This window comes from Beta vulgaris, chromosome 6 (genome assembly GCF_026745355.1).
Source record: "Beta vulgaris subsp. vulgaris cultivar EL10 chromosome 6, EL10.2, whole genome shotgun sequence".
NCBI classification, from domain to species: domain Eukaryota; kingdom Viridiplantae; phylum Streptophyta; class Magnoliopsida; order Caryophyllales; family Amaranthaceae; genus Beta; species Beta vulgaris.
Genome location: NC_079207.1, coordinates 6,189,277 through 6,205,907, shown reverse-complemented (window position 1 = coordinate 6,205,907; position 16,631 = coordinate 6,189,277). Strand labels below are relative to the sequence as shown.

General features: G+C 35.3%; 1 protein-coding gene across 1 annotated transcript; it reads left to right on the top strand.

The window, feature by feature from the left end:
* Positions 1-13,125: 13,125 nt before the first annotated feature.
* On the top strand, positions 13,126-16,631 carry LOC104895248 (hypothetical protein). Its single transcript, XM_010681706.3, has 2 exons — positions 13,126-13,325; positions 14,400-16,631. The coding sequence occupies exons 1-2, from the start codon at positions 13,314-13,316 to the stop codon at positions 16,209-16,211; spliced, it is 1,824 nt and encodes a 607-aa protein (XP_010680008.2). The 5' UTR covers positions 13,126-13,313; the 3' UTR covers positions 16,212-16,631.

The window sequence follows — 16,631 nt, the reverse complement described above, 5'->3', positions numbered from 1 at the left end:
TGAATAATGGCACCAAATTTAACACTATTTTTGTAATTTTTTATAATATTCATAAAATAATATTATGTTCATCCAATATACAGTGTTAAGTTAACCAAAAAGAAACATAAAAAAAGCATCTTAAATTTTGAATGATGAGACCTAAATTTAATGTTCTTTTACCTTCTTCAAAATATTCATTTTAGAACAAACTTTTTTATAGATTAATGTTCATTTAATTGAATTAATTGTTGTTTTGAAGTTTAATTATATCCATTTGAATAAACTGATATCCATTAAAATTACAAAATGTTAAAAAAAATTTAGTTATGAACACCCTTCTTTTTATAGGGGCGTGTCTCGTGTATACTTTTTAATTTACAATATGCTACCCTACCCTTTTTATTGAACAAAGGTCATATTGTTGAAACCCATTAAATGTCCACTTGTCAGTGTTCCACATTGGAGAAAGATGGGAGAATAAACCACTTTATAAGATTAGAAGTTACTCCTCCTATCACCAATTAGTTTTAGGATGAAACCTCCTAGCTTGTGAGTAGGCTAAACTCTCCTCCTCCTTATTAGGTTACCCAGGCCCATTTTCATATAATCTAAAAATTAACATGGTATCAGAGCCCGAGTTGCGGGTCTCGTCTAAACTGTGTATTTTATCGCTACTGGATAAGGATTTGTCTCGACAGGATGTCCACCCCCTAAGAGGATTATTTTTTATTACCTTTTCAGTTAGCTCTAAATTCTAAAGACACTCACAAGTGAGGGGGTGTTGAAACGCATTAAATGTCCACTTGTGAGTGTCCTACATTGAAGAAAGAGGAGAGAATAAACCACTTTATAAGATTAGGAATTACTCGTCCTATCACCAATTGGTTTTAGGATGGAACCTCTTAACTTGTAAGTGGGCTAAACTCTCCTACGCCCTATTAGGCTACCTAGGCTCATTTTCATATAATCTAAAAATTAACACATATCACAAACAACCTTGGTATTAACAAGCACACTAGTCATTAAGTAATTTTAGTAAAAACAAAATCAGCTATTTTTCTAAAGTGATTCTTAATTCTATTGCTGCCACAATGAAATATCAAGAAATTAATGGTACGATTCTGATTCTTTTGGACTTGGAAGACATGTAATCTAGAAGATTAAGAAAAATCTTACCCCAAAGGGGACAACTATACATATATTTTGCCTGTAATCAACATTATTTCCTAATCATTGTGGTAAATTAGCTTAAAGATTAATTAAATCAACTCATTATTTTTCCACTTACAAAAGACATTTACCTTTCTGCACTGTTCTGTGTTCTGACAGCAATGCTGGAATATCTAAAAGTTCTTTAAGAAAAAAAGTTAGCAAGAAATAATTAATCTAAAGTCAGTATGTATATAGTTGCTTGTTTGATTAAGCATATGTTTGTCGAAGTGGACCAACCTTCAATCAAAAGTACAAAGAATAAAGAAGCCTCCATCTTTGTAGGATGATTCATCTAAATCTGATATAGTAGTAGTACAGAAAATGCAGCACCAGTCCCCTGTGTATTATTGAGTTATTTCAAAATCACATTATTATAGTACTATATTTTACTATGAGACTAGGATTCTGTAAATCTCCTACGTTTTTAAAGAATTGCATAGGAATAATCCTCCCTTATCCGAAGTTTTGATCAGTTAATACTTAATAACATGATTAAGAATATGATCATGGACCAGAAATAGATGTACAATGAAAATAGATCTGAATAGATTATGGATAAGAAGATGATTAGTTTTTGAAGATTCTTTTCTTAAGAAAATAAGTCCTTTATGCCAAGGTGAAATGAAGTTGTAAGGAAAAATACATATATATGCGGCTTTGCTACAACTTTTACCGTGAGCATGGTACAATTAAAGTTATTTTATTGCTCGTGCTCCTTTGGAGGACTCCAAATGAGCAGAATTTGCACGAGGAGAGCTCCAAATGAGCAAATAATAGCCTTAGCTGTGCACTCTGGCTTTGCACCTTCAATATCATAATATGCATCTGCTCTTAAGCTCTAACAAGGTAGTAAATGTTGTGTTGTAGTAAAAATCGAAAAATTCTAAATAGCATGATGTTAGGTGCTGTTCTGTTCTGTTCTGTTCTGTGCCATAATCAAAGAGTATTATTGATTTAGAAGCAGGAAAAAATCTTTCTTAGATTAATTCTTCCTTGTGTTACTGCAAAAGAAACATTATATTGTCCTGTTTCTTGTAGCAATCAACATCATGCCATAGAAAAAAAGTCAAAAAAGGCCTAATCATTTTGGTGAAATTCTTTTCATGATTAAGATAACTCAGTTAAGCCTACTTAATCTTGAATATAATACTGTTCTTACAGCAATGCTGGACTCTTGAAGCTAAAAATACCTCATAGGATTCATCTTAATCTGATAAACTTATATATGGATATACAAATGTCCAACATCAGACCACTATATATATAAAACAAGTTTCTTTGCAACAATATACTTATATACTCCATTCCATCAGAAAGGCAAGTATACAACACTTCAGCTCAAAAAAATTTGTGTAGCTTGAATACACTTCCTAGCTTCATGAAGGTCAAGCTGATGCCATCTTTGTACCGAGCTACAAAATCTTCATCTAATACTTCGGTTAGTTACCTCATTAACCAGGACCAAAAACCTTTATCAGTCCCAACACTTTCATATGTTGTCCCTGACACTAAAATTGATTCTGTCAATCATATGGACAGCTATTTGGGTGCTGTTGCTGATGAAACAGTTAACATGAAGGCCTCGAATTATATATCTTCTGTAAAAGCACGCTTTAGGCATGAACTCAGTTGCTCCGAACATTGATATCATGCATGTTAATCTTGTATTGTGTAGGAGTCATCATGGTACCTTGTATAAAAGCTGAGATTATGGTAATTACTCGTTGTCTATCATAATTCTTGTACGCCATACCATGGATATAGATGCTTAAAACAGGCAGTTACAGAGGAAGGCAAATACATATACATGAATATATAAGCTCTTTTCTATTGCACAGATTAATCCTTGCTTATAATTAGCATTAAGTAGAAATCCCAGTACAAGTGTAGAACTACATAAGCTAATTTATAACTCTGTCCAACGAAACAGCGCCTTTTCGATGATTAATCCATTACAGTTTTGAGCTACTTCAAATTGAAAATCAAAATTTCTTCAGGAACAGGCTTGTGATTTCCCGAAATTGAGATTCTTTTTTTGTTCCAAATGTGTGTTTGTTTACTATAAGGTGGATTATACACCTACGAAGCACAATCTGTTTGTTCTTTTCGGCATCTGGTTCTATACTTCAATTATTGCTATTCCTCCAGGGTCCCAAGAAGGGTTAATAAGTAACTTGTGAGGCAGTCCAAAAGTATGAGTGAGGCCATAAATGAAAATTGTTTTCAAGCATATTCTGTTATAGAAAATTCATATAAGTATGAATGTATGATGGATAACAAATTAACACGTACTACATCCTAATACAATAGATGGAGCATCATTAACTTTCGTATCTTGTGCACTATTATTATGGGAATTCTTCTGTACTCAGCTTTCTGAAATTATTCTGCAGCCTTAAGCAACTAAAAGTGATATACCATGATGATATTTATGAGACTCCTATAAATCTTACCTAAACATCCTTTTCTATATCAAGGCTCTTTTAGATTAAAGATCATGTGCCTGAACAATATGAATCATTTTGATCCATTTGTAAGTTGCTCTTTATTCTTTGTGTTGACAGACAAGAACAATTGGGTCAATGCACATATGTGACATACATTAGACCGGGTTAATATAGGGCCGCTTTTGACTGCAGCCCTTGAGCTTTTTTCCTTTCGTGTCTATTGTGTTACCGGTCATCAATTTGCATACATGGCCTGGCTCGATCTAGTCCATTGATAAGGTGACACACTAATGACCTGACCATCCATCGACTAAGTCTACGAATGATCAAGTAGATCTTTGAAGAGCATTAGATGCTTAACCACCCATAAGAAATACACAGAATCAGAATGAAATAAGATATTTACAAGAGCATCTAGATGAATGAAGTTTATATGAATTCCAAGGTATACAAGAAATTCTTATCTTCTTCAAAAAGTCCACTAAACGTTCTTCAGTGCCTAGTTAATGTAAAAGTATATCTGAATGAAGTCAACTTAATTACTCTAAAGGATCAAATTTATAATTGTAATATCCTTAAAAATTCGTATCACAGAGTGATTTTTGGGAATCTTGGGGTCCTATGAGGGAGCATTTTGAAGGTTGTGGGACTTATATAGGGGCATTTTTGGTTCAATTAATGTTCTAACATGCTACTTTTTGTATATCACAGTTATAAAGTTGAACTTCCTGGACCATTTTGCTAATATATGAAAACAAAAAAAGACTCATTGACCCTTGTAAATAGCTTATGGCCCCTTGCAAAATATACCAATTTCACCAAATCTTACAAATTGGAAATAAAATAATATTTCTTCCATGTCAGATCATGACATGAATCATAGAACATAAGGCCACTATCTTTGGAAGATGCCTTTTTATGTTCACAGTTTGAAAGATTCCAACTCTTCCCCTACCTTAGTCAGCTTGGAAATGGAGAATAGGTTTTTGTAGCCACTAAACATATGCTTTTTTTAATGGTGAAATACAAGGGATCCACCATCGATAACAGTGACTATTCTCCTCACCCCGGTGCTCCACTTAAGGTTAAAGAGTTGTCCAAGGATCTCGTACCATTCTCAAAGATTGGAAATCGAAACCCCAACTAGTTACTAGGGAAGATGAGTAACTATTACACCAAGACCAACTTGCATTGGTTATTTGGTTCACTAAACATATTCTAATGGCATTTACAAATAGATGTTCTTCAAAAGAATCTCATCTTACATATCTTCTTTGGTCCCTACTATAAACATTGTTAATTTTGTATCATAAAGAAGGAATAGATTATCTGTATTATTGTTCCTGATTAACTGATATCTGTACTGTTCCTGATTTACTGAACCTACAAAGTTGGAACAAATTGGGATTTTATGCCTTATATCCCATAAATTTATTAGCACGCGTGTTAAAATCTACAGGATAATGCTACTAAAAATCATGCAATCTATGATATGATTCTATTCCCTGTCCAAAATGTATAATGATTATGATTCAAAATAAACAGTCAAGTAGCTAGGCGAAAAAGACTAGATTATGGATGAACATGAACTCAGGTTGGCCCATAATATCAACCTGACAGCGAATAAATGTTCACTTTTCACTTGTGTTTATCTGAAATTATAGATTTGTACACGCATATCTCTCATGACTCAGTCATTTAGAAGTAATTAATAAGTTAATTAGACACCTTATTCGGTTAAATCTTAATCTTCCACTTTTGTAAGAGCATTCAAGATTCTCCAAATTGTTTAAACAATAAAGTTCCTGATAACAGGTAGATCAATTTTGATTAAGTAATGAACTTTTAGCCACCCTGATGATTAAGCAATTCCATAGTGAATCCATCATTTTCATACTTATGAAGGAATATATTTCATTTTTATCTTTAAACAACTTTATAGTCCACTAAAAGATGCACCCAAAAAAAACCACTACTTAAAGAGCTTCTTATTAGTGAGGAAGTATTAGTAAACCAACAGAGTTAAACACACAAGTATTAGTACCTTTCTTTCATAGACAACAAAGATAGCAGAGCAGACATGGGGGTGGTGAGGAAATCCTACTTCAGATCAGCGGAACCTTCATCAAAGGTCGAATATGTGAGGCCAAATCAGACGTTTCCTACTGCAGCTTTGATCGATTATGTTGTCAACAGAGATGCAAAACCTCTAGTGACAGGCAGAGTTTCGTTTATCACAGGAGACAGTTTTAAACTTAATTCTGTTGAAGACTCAGGTAACTACTTAGGAGCACCAGCCGATGATTTTGTCGATCTTAAGGCTACTAATTACATTCTCCAAAGGAGACTCAGCCTTCAATATGATTCTGATTAATATTAATAGTGGAGCTCTTAACATGTAGCTTGAAAGTTGTCATAATTTTCTGCTTTCTGGCTTATCATGTGTACTAGTTTTATGACTTTGTTTTTACTTTTAGGAGTTGGAATCTCTATGCAAGTTTTCTTTGTTAAACTGGCTGAAACTTGCAAGTGTAATGAACCATATATATATATATATATATATAAGTCTTCTCTTTACTTATATCATGACCTGAAATTTTCTAGTCTCCTAAGATTTTTCATGCAAACATTGCACATTGTGACGATACAATTCTCTCATACTCCCCGATATACAGAAGATGCTTTTGGCTTAAAGCAAATTACCATGTTTCATTATTGATTGGTTGAAAAGGGTTTGATTGCACCACAAATGAGGTGGCAAGATTAGAAAGGGATGGGATACAAGATAGCTAGCACATACAATCTCAACGCGATCTAAAGTGCTCACAAGTGACAAGCAATGTTCATCATCAAGGATAAGTTTTCTTAGGGCCTGTTCTCCCCCGGCTTATTTTCAATTCAGTTCAATTAAGTTCATTTTGGATCAATTCAGTTTAGTTCAGTTCAGCTCTGGACGATACTTTTACTCTCACATATCACTATTCATTTCAGTTCACTTCAATTCAGTTCAATTCAATTCAGTTGTTTTATGCTGAAAAGAATAGGCTCTTATTTACTTTGACTTCAATGGTGAACAATACAGGACGATTGAATTTAATCAGCCATATAGTACTATGACTTCCTCCCATGAGACCGATTGCAGCCAGCACAAGCAAAGCTAAGAGGCACTACATCGAAATGACACTGGCTAAAATTGATAATTTTAGTGGTAATAGTTGTCTGTTATACACATATTGCAGCAGAAAACGTATAGCTATTTCCATTCACTATTGTTTAAAAAGTTGATGAATAGAACTATAGAAGTTAATACAACTATATCGCTATAATACATCGGAGTAAATAGAGCCATATGCTAGACTTTTCTGCACCACAATAGGAGCAGTATTTTGAAGTTGTCTTCGGGTAAGGGGTCCCGCATTCGTCACAAAATCTTGCGGGCCTAGGTGGCTGTGAAAGAACGAGAGAAAAAAAAACAACGGTTAAGAAAGGCATTATAAAAAATTAATTAACAACAAAAACAAAACTCACCATTATATATCAATTAGGGCTATTTTAAAATAAAATAATAAAAAATTAATTAACAACAAAAACAAAATTCACCACTATATGACTTCCTCCAATTTCATATAAATGCAAAGACTGTCCACCACTTTCATTAGCTACGAGCCTACGAGGGTACTTGACCTCTGTTTCTAATTTAACATATTAATTAGGGCTTTTTTAAAATAAAATTATAAAAAAATTAATTAACAACAAAAATAAAACTCACCATTATGTGACATCCTCCAATTTCAGAAAAATGGAGAGACTGCCCACTAGGGGTGATAATGAGCCTGATAAGCTCGCGAGCAGCTCGGGCTCAGCTCGATCACAGCTCGGCTCGTTGAAGCTCGACTCGAACTCGGGCTCGGCTCGAGACTTAAACGAGCCGAGCCGAGCCCAGCTAGACAAAGCTCGGCTCGTAAAGCTCGTGAACAACTCAATTATTATTTTATACTAAAAAAAAATTTAAAAAAATATTTTACATTAAAAAAATTTAATACAAATTTATATTTTTTCAAATTATATATTTTAATTTGTGATTCAACTTCACCTCTACACCACTAGGCACTAAAGTCCCACATTGGGTAAGAAAACAAGGATCAACCTTATTTTCTATATAAATAGCTACTAAACCTTACTTCAACTTAAAGTTTAATTTTGTATCTCCTTGGTTGGAAAACAAAAACTATACTATATTTTCTTCATAGAAGGAATGAAGTATATTTTTAAATATATGATTATTAATTAATACTTAAAATATTTGATAATTGTTTATTTAAATGCACTTCAGAGTGTTATTTGTACAAATATGATTTTTTACTATATACATGAAGTCCCACACTGAAATTTTAGTGAAGTTAAGAGTAAAATCAAGTTATAAAAGCATATGTAGTGAAGTTAAGAGTAAAATCAAGTTATAAAAGCATATGTAAGGTGAATTTTTTCTTTAACAAAACATGGAGTCCCACATTGAAATTTTAACAATGCTAGGAGGGATTCCAAGCTATAAAAGCATATGTAGGATAAGTTTGTTTATCTTAAACAAAACATAAAATCCCACATTGAAATCTTAGCAATACTAAGAGGGAAACCAAGTTATAAAAGCATATGATGGGTGAGTGAACAATCTATATGATTGGGCCTACTGCCTAAGTATTGCTTTAATATTGATGTGGGCCTACACAGTTGGGCTTTGAGCCGAGTCGAGCTCACTAGTCGTGCCTAAACGAGCTCACTAGTTGAGCCTAAACGAGCTCACGAGCAGAGCCTAAATGAGCTCACGAGCCGAGCTCGAGCTGCAAATTCTAATCACGAGCTCGAGCCGAGCTCGGCTCCCCCAAGCTCAGCGAGCTCACAAGCCGAGCCGAGCCAATGAAAAGGTAAACGAGCTCGAGCCGAGCCCAGTACTATTCGGGCTCGGCTCGCTCGATAAGCACCCGTACTGCCCACCACTTTCATTAGCTACGAGGGTAGTAGACCTCTGATTCAAATTTAACATATTAATTAGGGCTATTTTAAAATAAAAGTATAAAATAATTAATTAACAACAAAAATAAAACTCACTGTGACTTCCTCGCATTTCAGATAAATGCGAAGCTACGAGGGTACTTGACTATTGATTCCAAAGATATTATTAGTAATCAAAAGTTCCTATTTTACATTAAAATTACAAAAAAGGTCTGACAGATACTCATTGATCATGCCGTGCGCATCCGCAAGAGGTAACAATGTTGGTGATGGCGCTGTGTATGGTAACGGCGGTGAGAGTAGCTCTGAAAAGGTAGCCACGGTGGCGATGGCGCAGAATAACGAAACGGTGGTAGCTCTGAAAAACTTATACGCGGTGGCCCTGGCGCTGAATAAGGTATCGGCGGCAGGGATAGCTCTGAAAAACTTATACGCGGTGGCCCTGGCGCTGAATAAGGTAACAACGGTAGAGTTAATGGTAGAAGAGGTAACTGCGGTGGCGTATCATCGACATTATGAGTGGGATCATCTTGATTAAAAATGATTTTTTTATGGGTTTTTAATTGTGTGAAAAAATGAACAATTTAGTATATGATGTAGACGAGATACGATCTTAAGTTTTGTGTAAATTTTGCGTATTCACCTTATAAAACTTTACTACTTAAGTAAGATGGCATTCGTTGAATGTTACTCCTTCTGTGGTTTTTTTTTTTAAATCACCCCAATTACCATGTAAATGTACCATTAATACTGTTGATTTTATGTTGCTGTAAAATGAGATTTTTCAATATCATTTTATTTACATACGTACTCTGTTCTTTTTCTATTGCAATAATCACCATTTTGGGTGATTTTATCTATTTAGATCACTCCACTTTTAGTTAAAATAAGCTATAATTGACAATATTGCCTTGGGATTTGTTAAACATCCCCCAAATTACTTAAAATCGCTCCAACTCCCTTCTAAAAGTACTATTATATCCTTACTATATTTTTTTAAAAAATTTTACTCCAATTTAACTCCTCTAAGAATTCAGCCATGGTACACCCGGGTACCACTCTCGGCTCCGAACAAGTTGGATCTGGCGCGCAAGCGGGTTCACCCGTGGGTCGGTCCGATTTTTGACAACTCTACTAACAGAGATCTAACATATGTTAGCCAAAGGTTATTTTTTGTATTTTTTTTAGAAACTCGTGGGTATATGGTGATTCTGAAAAAAGTAGGGGTATCTGGTGAATAAAAAAATTGTCAGGGTATATGGTGAAAAAAATGAATTTTCTTTGCATAATCATCTTCAGCTTCCTAGGTCTTCAATTACAAGGAAATTTTGTTTACAAATAACTAATAATATGTATCACTTTTTGAAAATAACTACCTAGTAAATATCAATATACATGAATTTGTTTTAATGAGGAACACCACCTTTTGTTCGGAACATTCAAAATATAAGATTTTAATCGACGATTTTTGAAGTATATTTGAGAAAAAGGAAAAAAACTCGGATTATTTAGAATTTACGTGCAAATAAAAGGCGACAGTAATAAAACAAAAAATAAGTTTTTAAATAGTTATTTTCAAATAGTGAAATTGTTTTCATAGTTAAGATGTAACATTACATTTTTGATAATTTTATTGTAGAATGGGCTTTTTATGAACTTTTCTTCGCTAATCAATCTCTTAGTTAGAAAATATTGCTTGATTAACTACAAAACTAATTTCAATTTCCATGAAATTCTGTTTACAAATAGTATATTAGTACTGTGTAAACGAACTTTAGGTCTTAATTCTAATATTTATTGTCAATATTTAAAAATAACAATCTATGTTGACTTGTTTGAATGAACGAGGACCACTATGTTTGTTCGAAAATTTCAAATTAAAATTATTTTGGAGGATTAGTTCAATTGAGAATTGGGGAAAAAAATCGGACTATTTGGTAAATTACCTGCAAAAAATAATGGTAACATTACAAAAAAAAAAATTATTAGATACTCCCTCTGTTTTTTTTTATCTTTCTCACTTAGAATCTTGGCACTATTCATACCTAGAGAGAATCTTCTAATTGTTTCACAATTTATAAGAAAAAAACATAGTCATGTGGGGTCTTATTTGATTCGTCTCAATTAGTACATTGTTAATATTCAATCGTTATAATTTTTTTACTAATATATAACGAAAGATATTTAAGCTCAAAGAGGTGCATTGGGAGACGCGCATAGCAAAGTGAGAATGATAAAAAAAAACAGATGGAGTATTTATTTCAAAAAGTAAAATGAATTTTGTTATTAATATCATTACATTTTTCGATAATTTTATTGTAATACAATGGCCTTTATTGTGACCTTGTGATCACTAAATTAATCTCTTAATTAGAAAATTACTTAGATAGGACAATAGCTTATTATATATAAGAGATAATCCTATCTCTATATTATAGGAGAAATACATACACTAAGGATATAAGAGATAATTCTTCCTATATTGGCTATATATTATATACCACCGCCTTGTAACTTTTTCATTCACCAACATACACACACTTTCATCTCTCTTATTTCTAAAAAATGTTCTAACCCTCAAGATTCATTCAACCTTATTTCTCTTTGTTCCTTTCTAGTTGCTAACATACTATTATAGGAGTATTACTTAACAGTCAAATAATAGGCCAAATGTAAAAACCATATGATAGGTCAAGTGTACAAATGGTCATATGATAGGCCAAATTAAAGTTGGCCATATAACAGGCCCAAATAGCCATATAGCAGGCATCAACCATATAACAGGCTAAATATGAAAACAGCCATATAACAGGCCCAATCAGCCATATGACAGGCAAAAGTTTAAGGCTACTAACAACCAACCATCGTGGAGATCAGGAAAACAACAAAAGATTATACAATAGATCAAAAGGAAGCATACATATAAAGGAAATGCAACATTTTATTATGAATTACTGGCATGGCGGCCAACTACAAGCAAAAATGTAGGCAGCCATCAAAAAAGGCACTTGAAAAATTCGTAACAATAATTGCAATTTAAGTATATTGAAGTTACATGCCGTAATGGGTCGAATTCAAAGTTAGAATGATATTCTGATTACAAAGAGCTAGCAGCTATTTGAAGCAACTGGACAACCTGGAGATGATCGTCACAAACTTCAGGAGAGAGGCACTTTTTCATCTGAGACGACAGGGAGGACGTTGGCAATCACTTCCTCAGCACAAATGAAGGGTCCACCTTCAAGAGGATGTGTATGTGTGCCATCTGCAAAAGAAACTTCCAATTGCTCCCAGTCGAAGGACGGATAGGTATGGCAAACGCATCTCTTCGCGGCCACCCGTTATACCTCTATCCTAGAAGACCGACGAACTCCTCGGACCTTTTAAAATCTGCTAAAGCAAGTTGGCCGACATCAGACTTTGGTTTCTCAACAGCAACAATCGCTTCCTTCTTAGCAGATTCTAGGGCCAGTTGCAGCTCAACTTTTTTGCTCTCGGCCTCCTCCAGCTTCTTGGCTTTAAGGCGGAGGTCTACCAACTCAATGTCAGTTTGACCCTTGCCGCCTTCTCAACGTCTAAATCCAGTTGCAGCTTGTTGGCACGAGCCTCAGCAACATCAAACTTGGCCCGGTAATCGTTGTTGGATCTTTCATAGCTCTCGACCAGATTTTGGTAGTTGACGTATTGCTCTATAAGTTCGGCCGCAGAATGTTGACCTCCACAAAAAGAGCAAATATATTTAGTTATTCTCTTTTGGAAAATTTGTCAGAATTCCACCTTTTATAATCACTTTTTTGTGAGAAACCAGCTTTTAAAAAAAAATTGGTTATTTAGCCACCTTTTTGGTTCTTTTTTTTGTTGGAAGCCACCACTTGCCGGAAGCCGACATTGACCTTGATTTTCCGGCATTGACCATCAGATTTTCGCTATTTTTTTTTTCCAGATTTTCGCCATTTCTTCCATCTGAGATGTCGGGGGATGTGAGGGAGGAGATGGGCTTAGAGCTAGGAGGGTGGGGATGGTCGTGGGGGGTGTTTGCTGGCAGGTTACGAGGGAGGAGGGGAGTTGCCAGGGGATGCGAGAGGGAGGGTGGGTTGCCGGGGATGCGAGCGGGGAGGGGGGAGAAAGATAAAGGGGGAAGAATGGCAAAAATCTGAAGGTCAACGCCGGAAAATTGAAGTTAATGCCGGATTTCGACAAGTGGTGGCTTCCAACAAAAAAAAGAACAAAAAAGGTGGCTAATTAACCAAATTTTTTTAAAAGGTGGTTTCTCACAAAAAAGTGATTATAAGAGGTGGTTTCTCACAAAAAAGTGATTATAAGAGGTGGTTTCTAACAAATTTTTCTTCTCTTTTAAATATTGAGCTTACCATTACTTAATTTTAATTTAAAAAGTAGACGATCTCCTACCGGAGAAATTCTTGAAACTTTGTTGTATGTGTTTGTTTTTTTTTTTTTTTTAAGTGAGCGTTTATTTGAAGCGGTGAAGACTGAAGACTAAAAGTTCCTTAATCAGTAAGTTAGGACCATTTAAGCGCTATAAAAATGAAATACCATTACAATGCACAAGAGAGAAAGTCTTAAATCAACGAAAAACAAAAGAAGAGGAGATAGTCAAAATTACATAATTCAAAGACATTTCTTCATACTTCTCTAACATTAATGGAGTCCAAGGTAATGATCTGAAGTTCTACATTAGTTTTAACTAATTCATATTAATTTCCGGTCAAATATTGGATGATGATCATAATTCTCTAATCAATTCAGAATAATCTGTTTTTTTTCATTTTCTGCCTGTTGTATGATATAGTTTTGAAAATTTAGTTTCAATATTTGTTATATTAGTGTTTGGGGAAGTTAAAGGGAATTATTCAAATTGATTGTTTATTTTTGTTGCTAAGTGATGATTTTTATGTCTAACCTCCATTCATAAACAGTGCAGTAATTGTTGATTAAGGTCAACTTTTACATACTTGATCATAAATTTGCACCATTTTACAGGAGAAAAATTAGTCATAAGATCTTGTGTGGCTTTACTCTTTAGATTATGAATCAAGCTAAATCGCGAATTGTTTGGTAACGACTAACGAACTATATTTTCATTCTTTTTACTTCTTTCGTTTCGTTTTAAATGCAACAAAAGAGTATTTTTTGTGAGATATAAAATATTTTTTTGTTGCATTTGAAACGAAATGAATGAAGTATTTTTTTACTTTTTGTTTATTTCATACAACAATTGCTAAAAAAAGGTGGACATCCAAATAGTAATTTTTGTACATACAAAAAAGTTACGTTTGCACATCCCAAAAATTATGTTTGTACATATAATCGATTTTGTATTTTGTACATCCAAACTTTATTATGGTTTTGCATATCCAAAAAGTATATTTGTACATTTAATATCTATTTTGTACATTTGTAGTTACTTTTTCACATCCAAAAAGTATGTAACTACATCAAAAATCATGTTTGCACATCATCCATTCTATAATTTATGTCTTGAACATCCAAAAAAAACATATTCGTGCATCCAATATTTGCACATCCATGATTTTGTTGTTGAACATTTGAATAATATATTTGTCATCTAAAGTTAAAACAATGTTTTATTTACCAAAAAATGGAGAAACCCTGCTTGGTAACCCTGTATTCTTTTGTTGTTTTTTTTATATGTTCTAATCCTTGGTGAAGTATATATACGTAATGCAACTCCTAAATAGTGTTGTTCTTGTTATTGTTTTTTCTTAGGGAATATGTGCCATATGCTTAAATGCATTGAATGCAGGTGAAGGCCAAGCATTGTTTACAGCAGAGTGCTCTCACACCTTCCATTTCAGCTGCATTTCCTCCAATGTTCAATATGGCAATCACATCTGCCCAACTTGTCGCTCCACTTGGAGAAACCTCCCATCCCTATTCACTCCTACTCAGAACTACATTCCCACTCCCCCTCCTTCCCTTCTTTCCTTCGCAGACGATGAGCCTCTCCCTGAGCCCTCTCCTGCAGCACCCACCACCAGCTCGTCCTCGATCCCAACAAACTTTCAAAATGCTGACATCATGACTGTAAAGGCCTTGCCTGAATACCCTACACTAAGCAATCAAGATCAATCCAGCTCTTTTCCTGTTCTCATTAGAATCCAAGCCCCTCCCCTATCTCCAGAAGCTTCTGACAGGCCTAATGATCGGGCGCCACTAGATCTCATTGCAGTTCTTGATGTAAGTGGCAGTATGCATGGTGACAAAATCAGGCTCCTCAAGCAGGCAGTTGAGTTTGTTGTGGACAACCTGGGCCCTACAGATCGATTGTCTGTCATCACATTTGCATCCTCTGCACAGCGAGTGACCCCACTCCGGAGGATGACTGATGCAGGTAGAACTGACACTATCCGCGCTGTCAACTCTGTTCGGGCCAATGGTTCCACTAATATCATTGCAGGACTAAAAAGGGCTGTTGAGGTCCTGGAGCAGAGGAGACAAAAGAACCCAGTCTCAAGTATCATTCTTCTTTCAGATGGTCATGATAATCTAAATGGACAAGGCCCTGATTTCCTACGCTCCCTCCATTACCTGCCACCTTGCCTTCGTGCCAATGATCTACCTATGAATGCTTCACAAACCTCTGCAGTTCCTGTACACACATTTGGTTTTGGTTCTGATCACGATGCCACTGCCTTACACGCAATAGCGGATGGTTCAGGCGGGACTTTCTCATATATAGAGTCAATTGAGATTATTCAGGATGCCTTTGCTCGGTGCATAGGCGGACTATTGAGTGTTGTGGCACAAGAAGTGGAAATACAATTGAGATCTGGAACTACAGGGGTTGGAATCCAGTCCATCCCCTCAGGAAGGTATCGCAACAGTATTGATGTTAGTGGGCTACATGGCACAATATATATAGGGGATGTGTACGCAGAAGAGGAGAAACACTTCCTGGTATACCTCTCTATCCCACCTGCTGCTGATGGGACCTTGGCTACACAATTGTTAGAGGTTAAGTGTTCCTACAAGGACCCACTTTCTGACCAAAACATCATGTCTGACATTGTAAATGTTGAAATTCGTCGGCCAACGGCTGAGGAACTATCCGAGGAGGACAGGCAGGTGTGCCTAGAGGTGGATAGAGAGAGGAACCGCATCTCAATAGCACAAGGGATCATTGAGGCACAGACTATGGCAGAGCGAGGAGAGTTACGTGAAGCTCAATTATTGCTTGAACAGCGGAGGGAGGCATTGATGCAATCAGCCTCAGCACAGGCACGGGATTCCCTCTGTGAAAGATTGGCAGGCGAGGTGACAGAGATACAAGAGAGGATGACGAGTAGGTCAGAGTATGAAGCAGGAGGAAGAGCTTATGCATTATCAAGGAGGAGCGCACATATGTATCAGAGAGCTTCGACTCAAGCTGTCAGCATACCTCTATCAGGTAGGTTAAGATCTAGTGCATTAGGATCTTCCCTTGCTGCTGCTCCTGATGAGATGCATTATCAAACTTCTTTCATGAGTACAATGGTGCAGAAATCACAGCAATTACGCAAGTCAAGAGATCAAGCTTAGTTATCTACTGAAAGTAGTATACAAGCAAGCCATGGGGGTGGGCTTGTTCTGTGCTACCTAATTTGGAACATAAGTTTTCACATAGTACTTGCGAGTTTATGGAGTGGGAGTTTATGATCTTTTCTCTTTTGAAAATAAATTTTAGTAAAAGAAAAACATTATATGTGGTTTGAATTAGGGTAAAGGTCTTGAAAGTGATTAATTGTTTGATCTAGTGTATATAATCTGACTTTTTGTGAAGAACACTGCTACTATTATTATACCATACTAAAATTTGTTAAATGGTACTCTTGTACATCAGCTATATATTCTTTTAGGCTGGAATCAGCAAATATATGTAACTGCATTCAATTTAATTTCACAAAAATCTATTATCTATATTACATTGCTAGCTTCCTGCTGCGGCCTAGCAGCACGTCA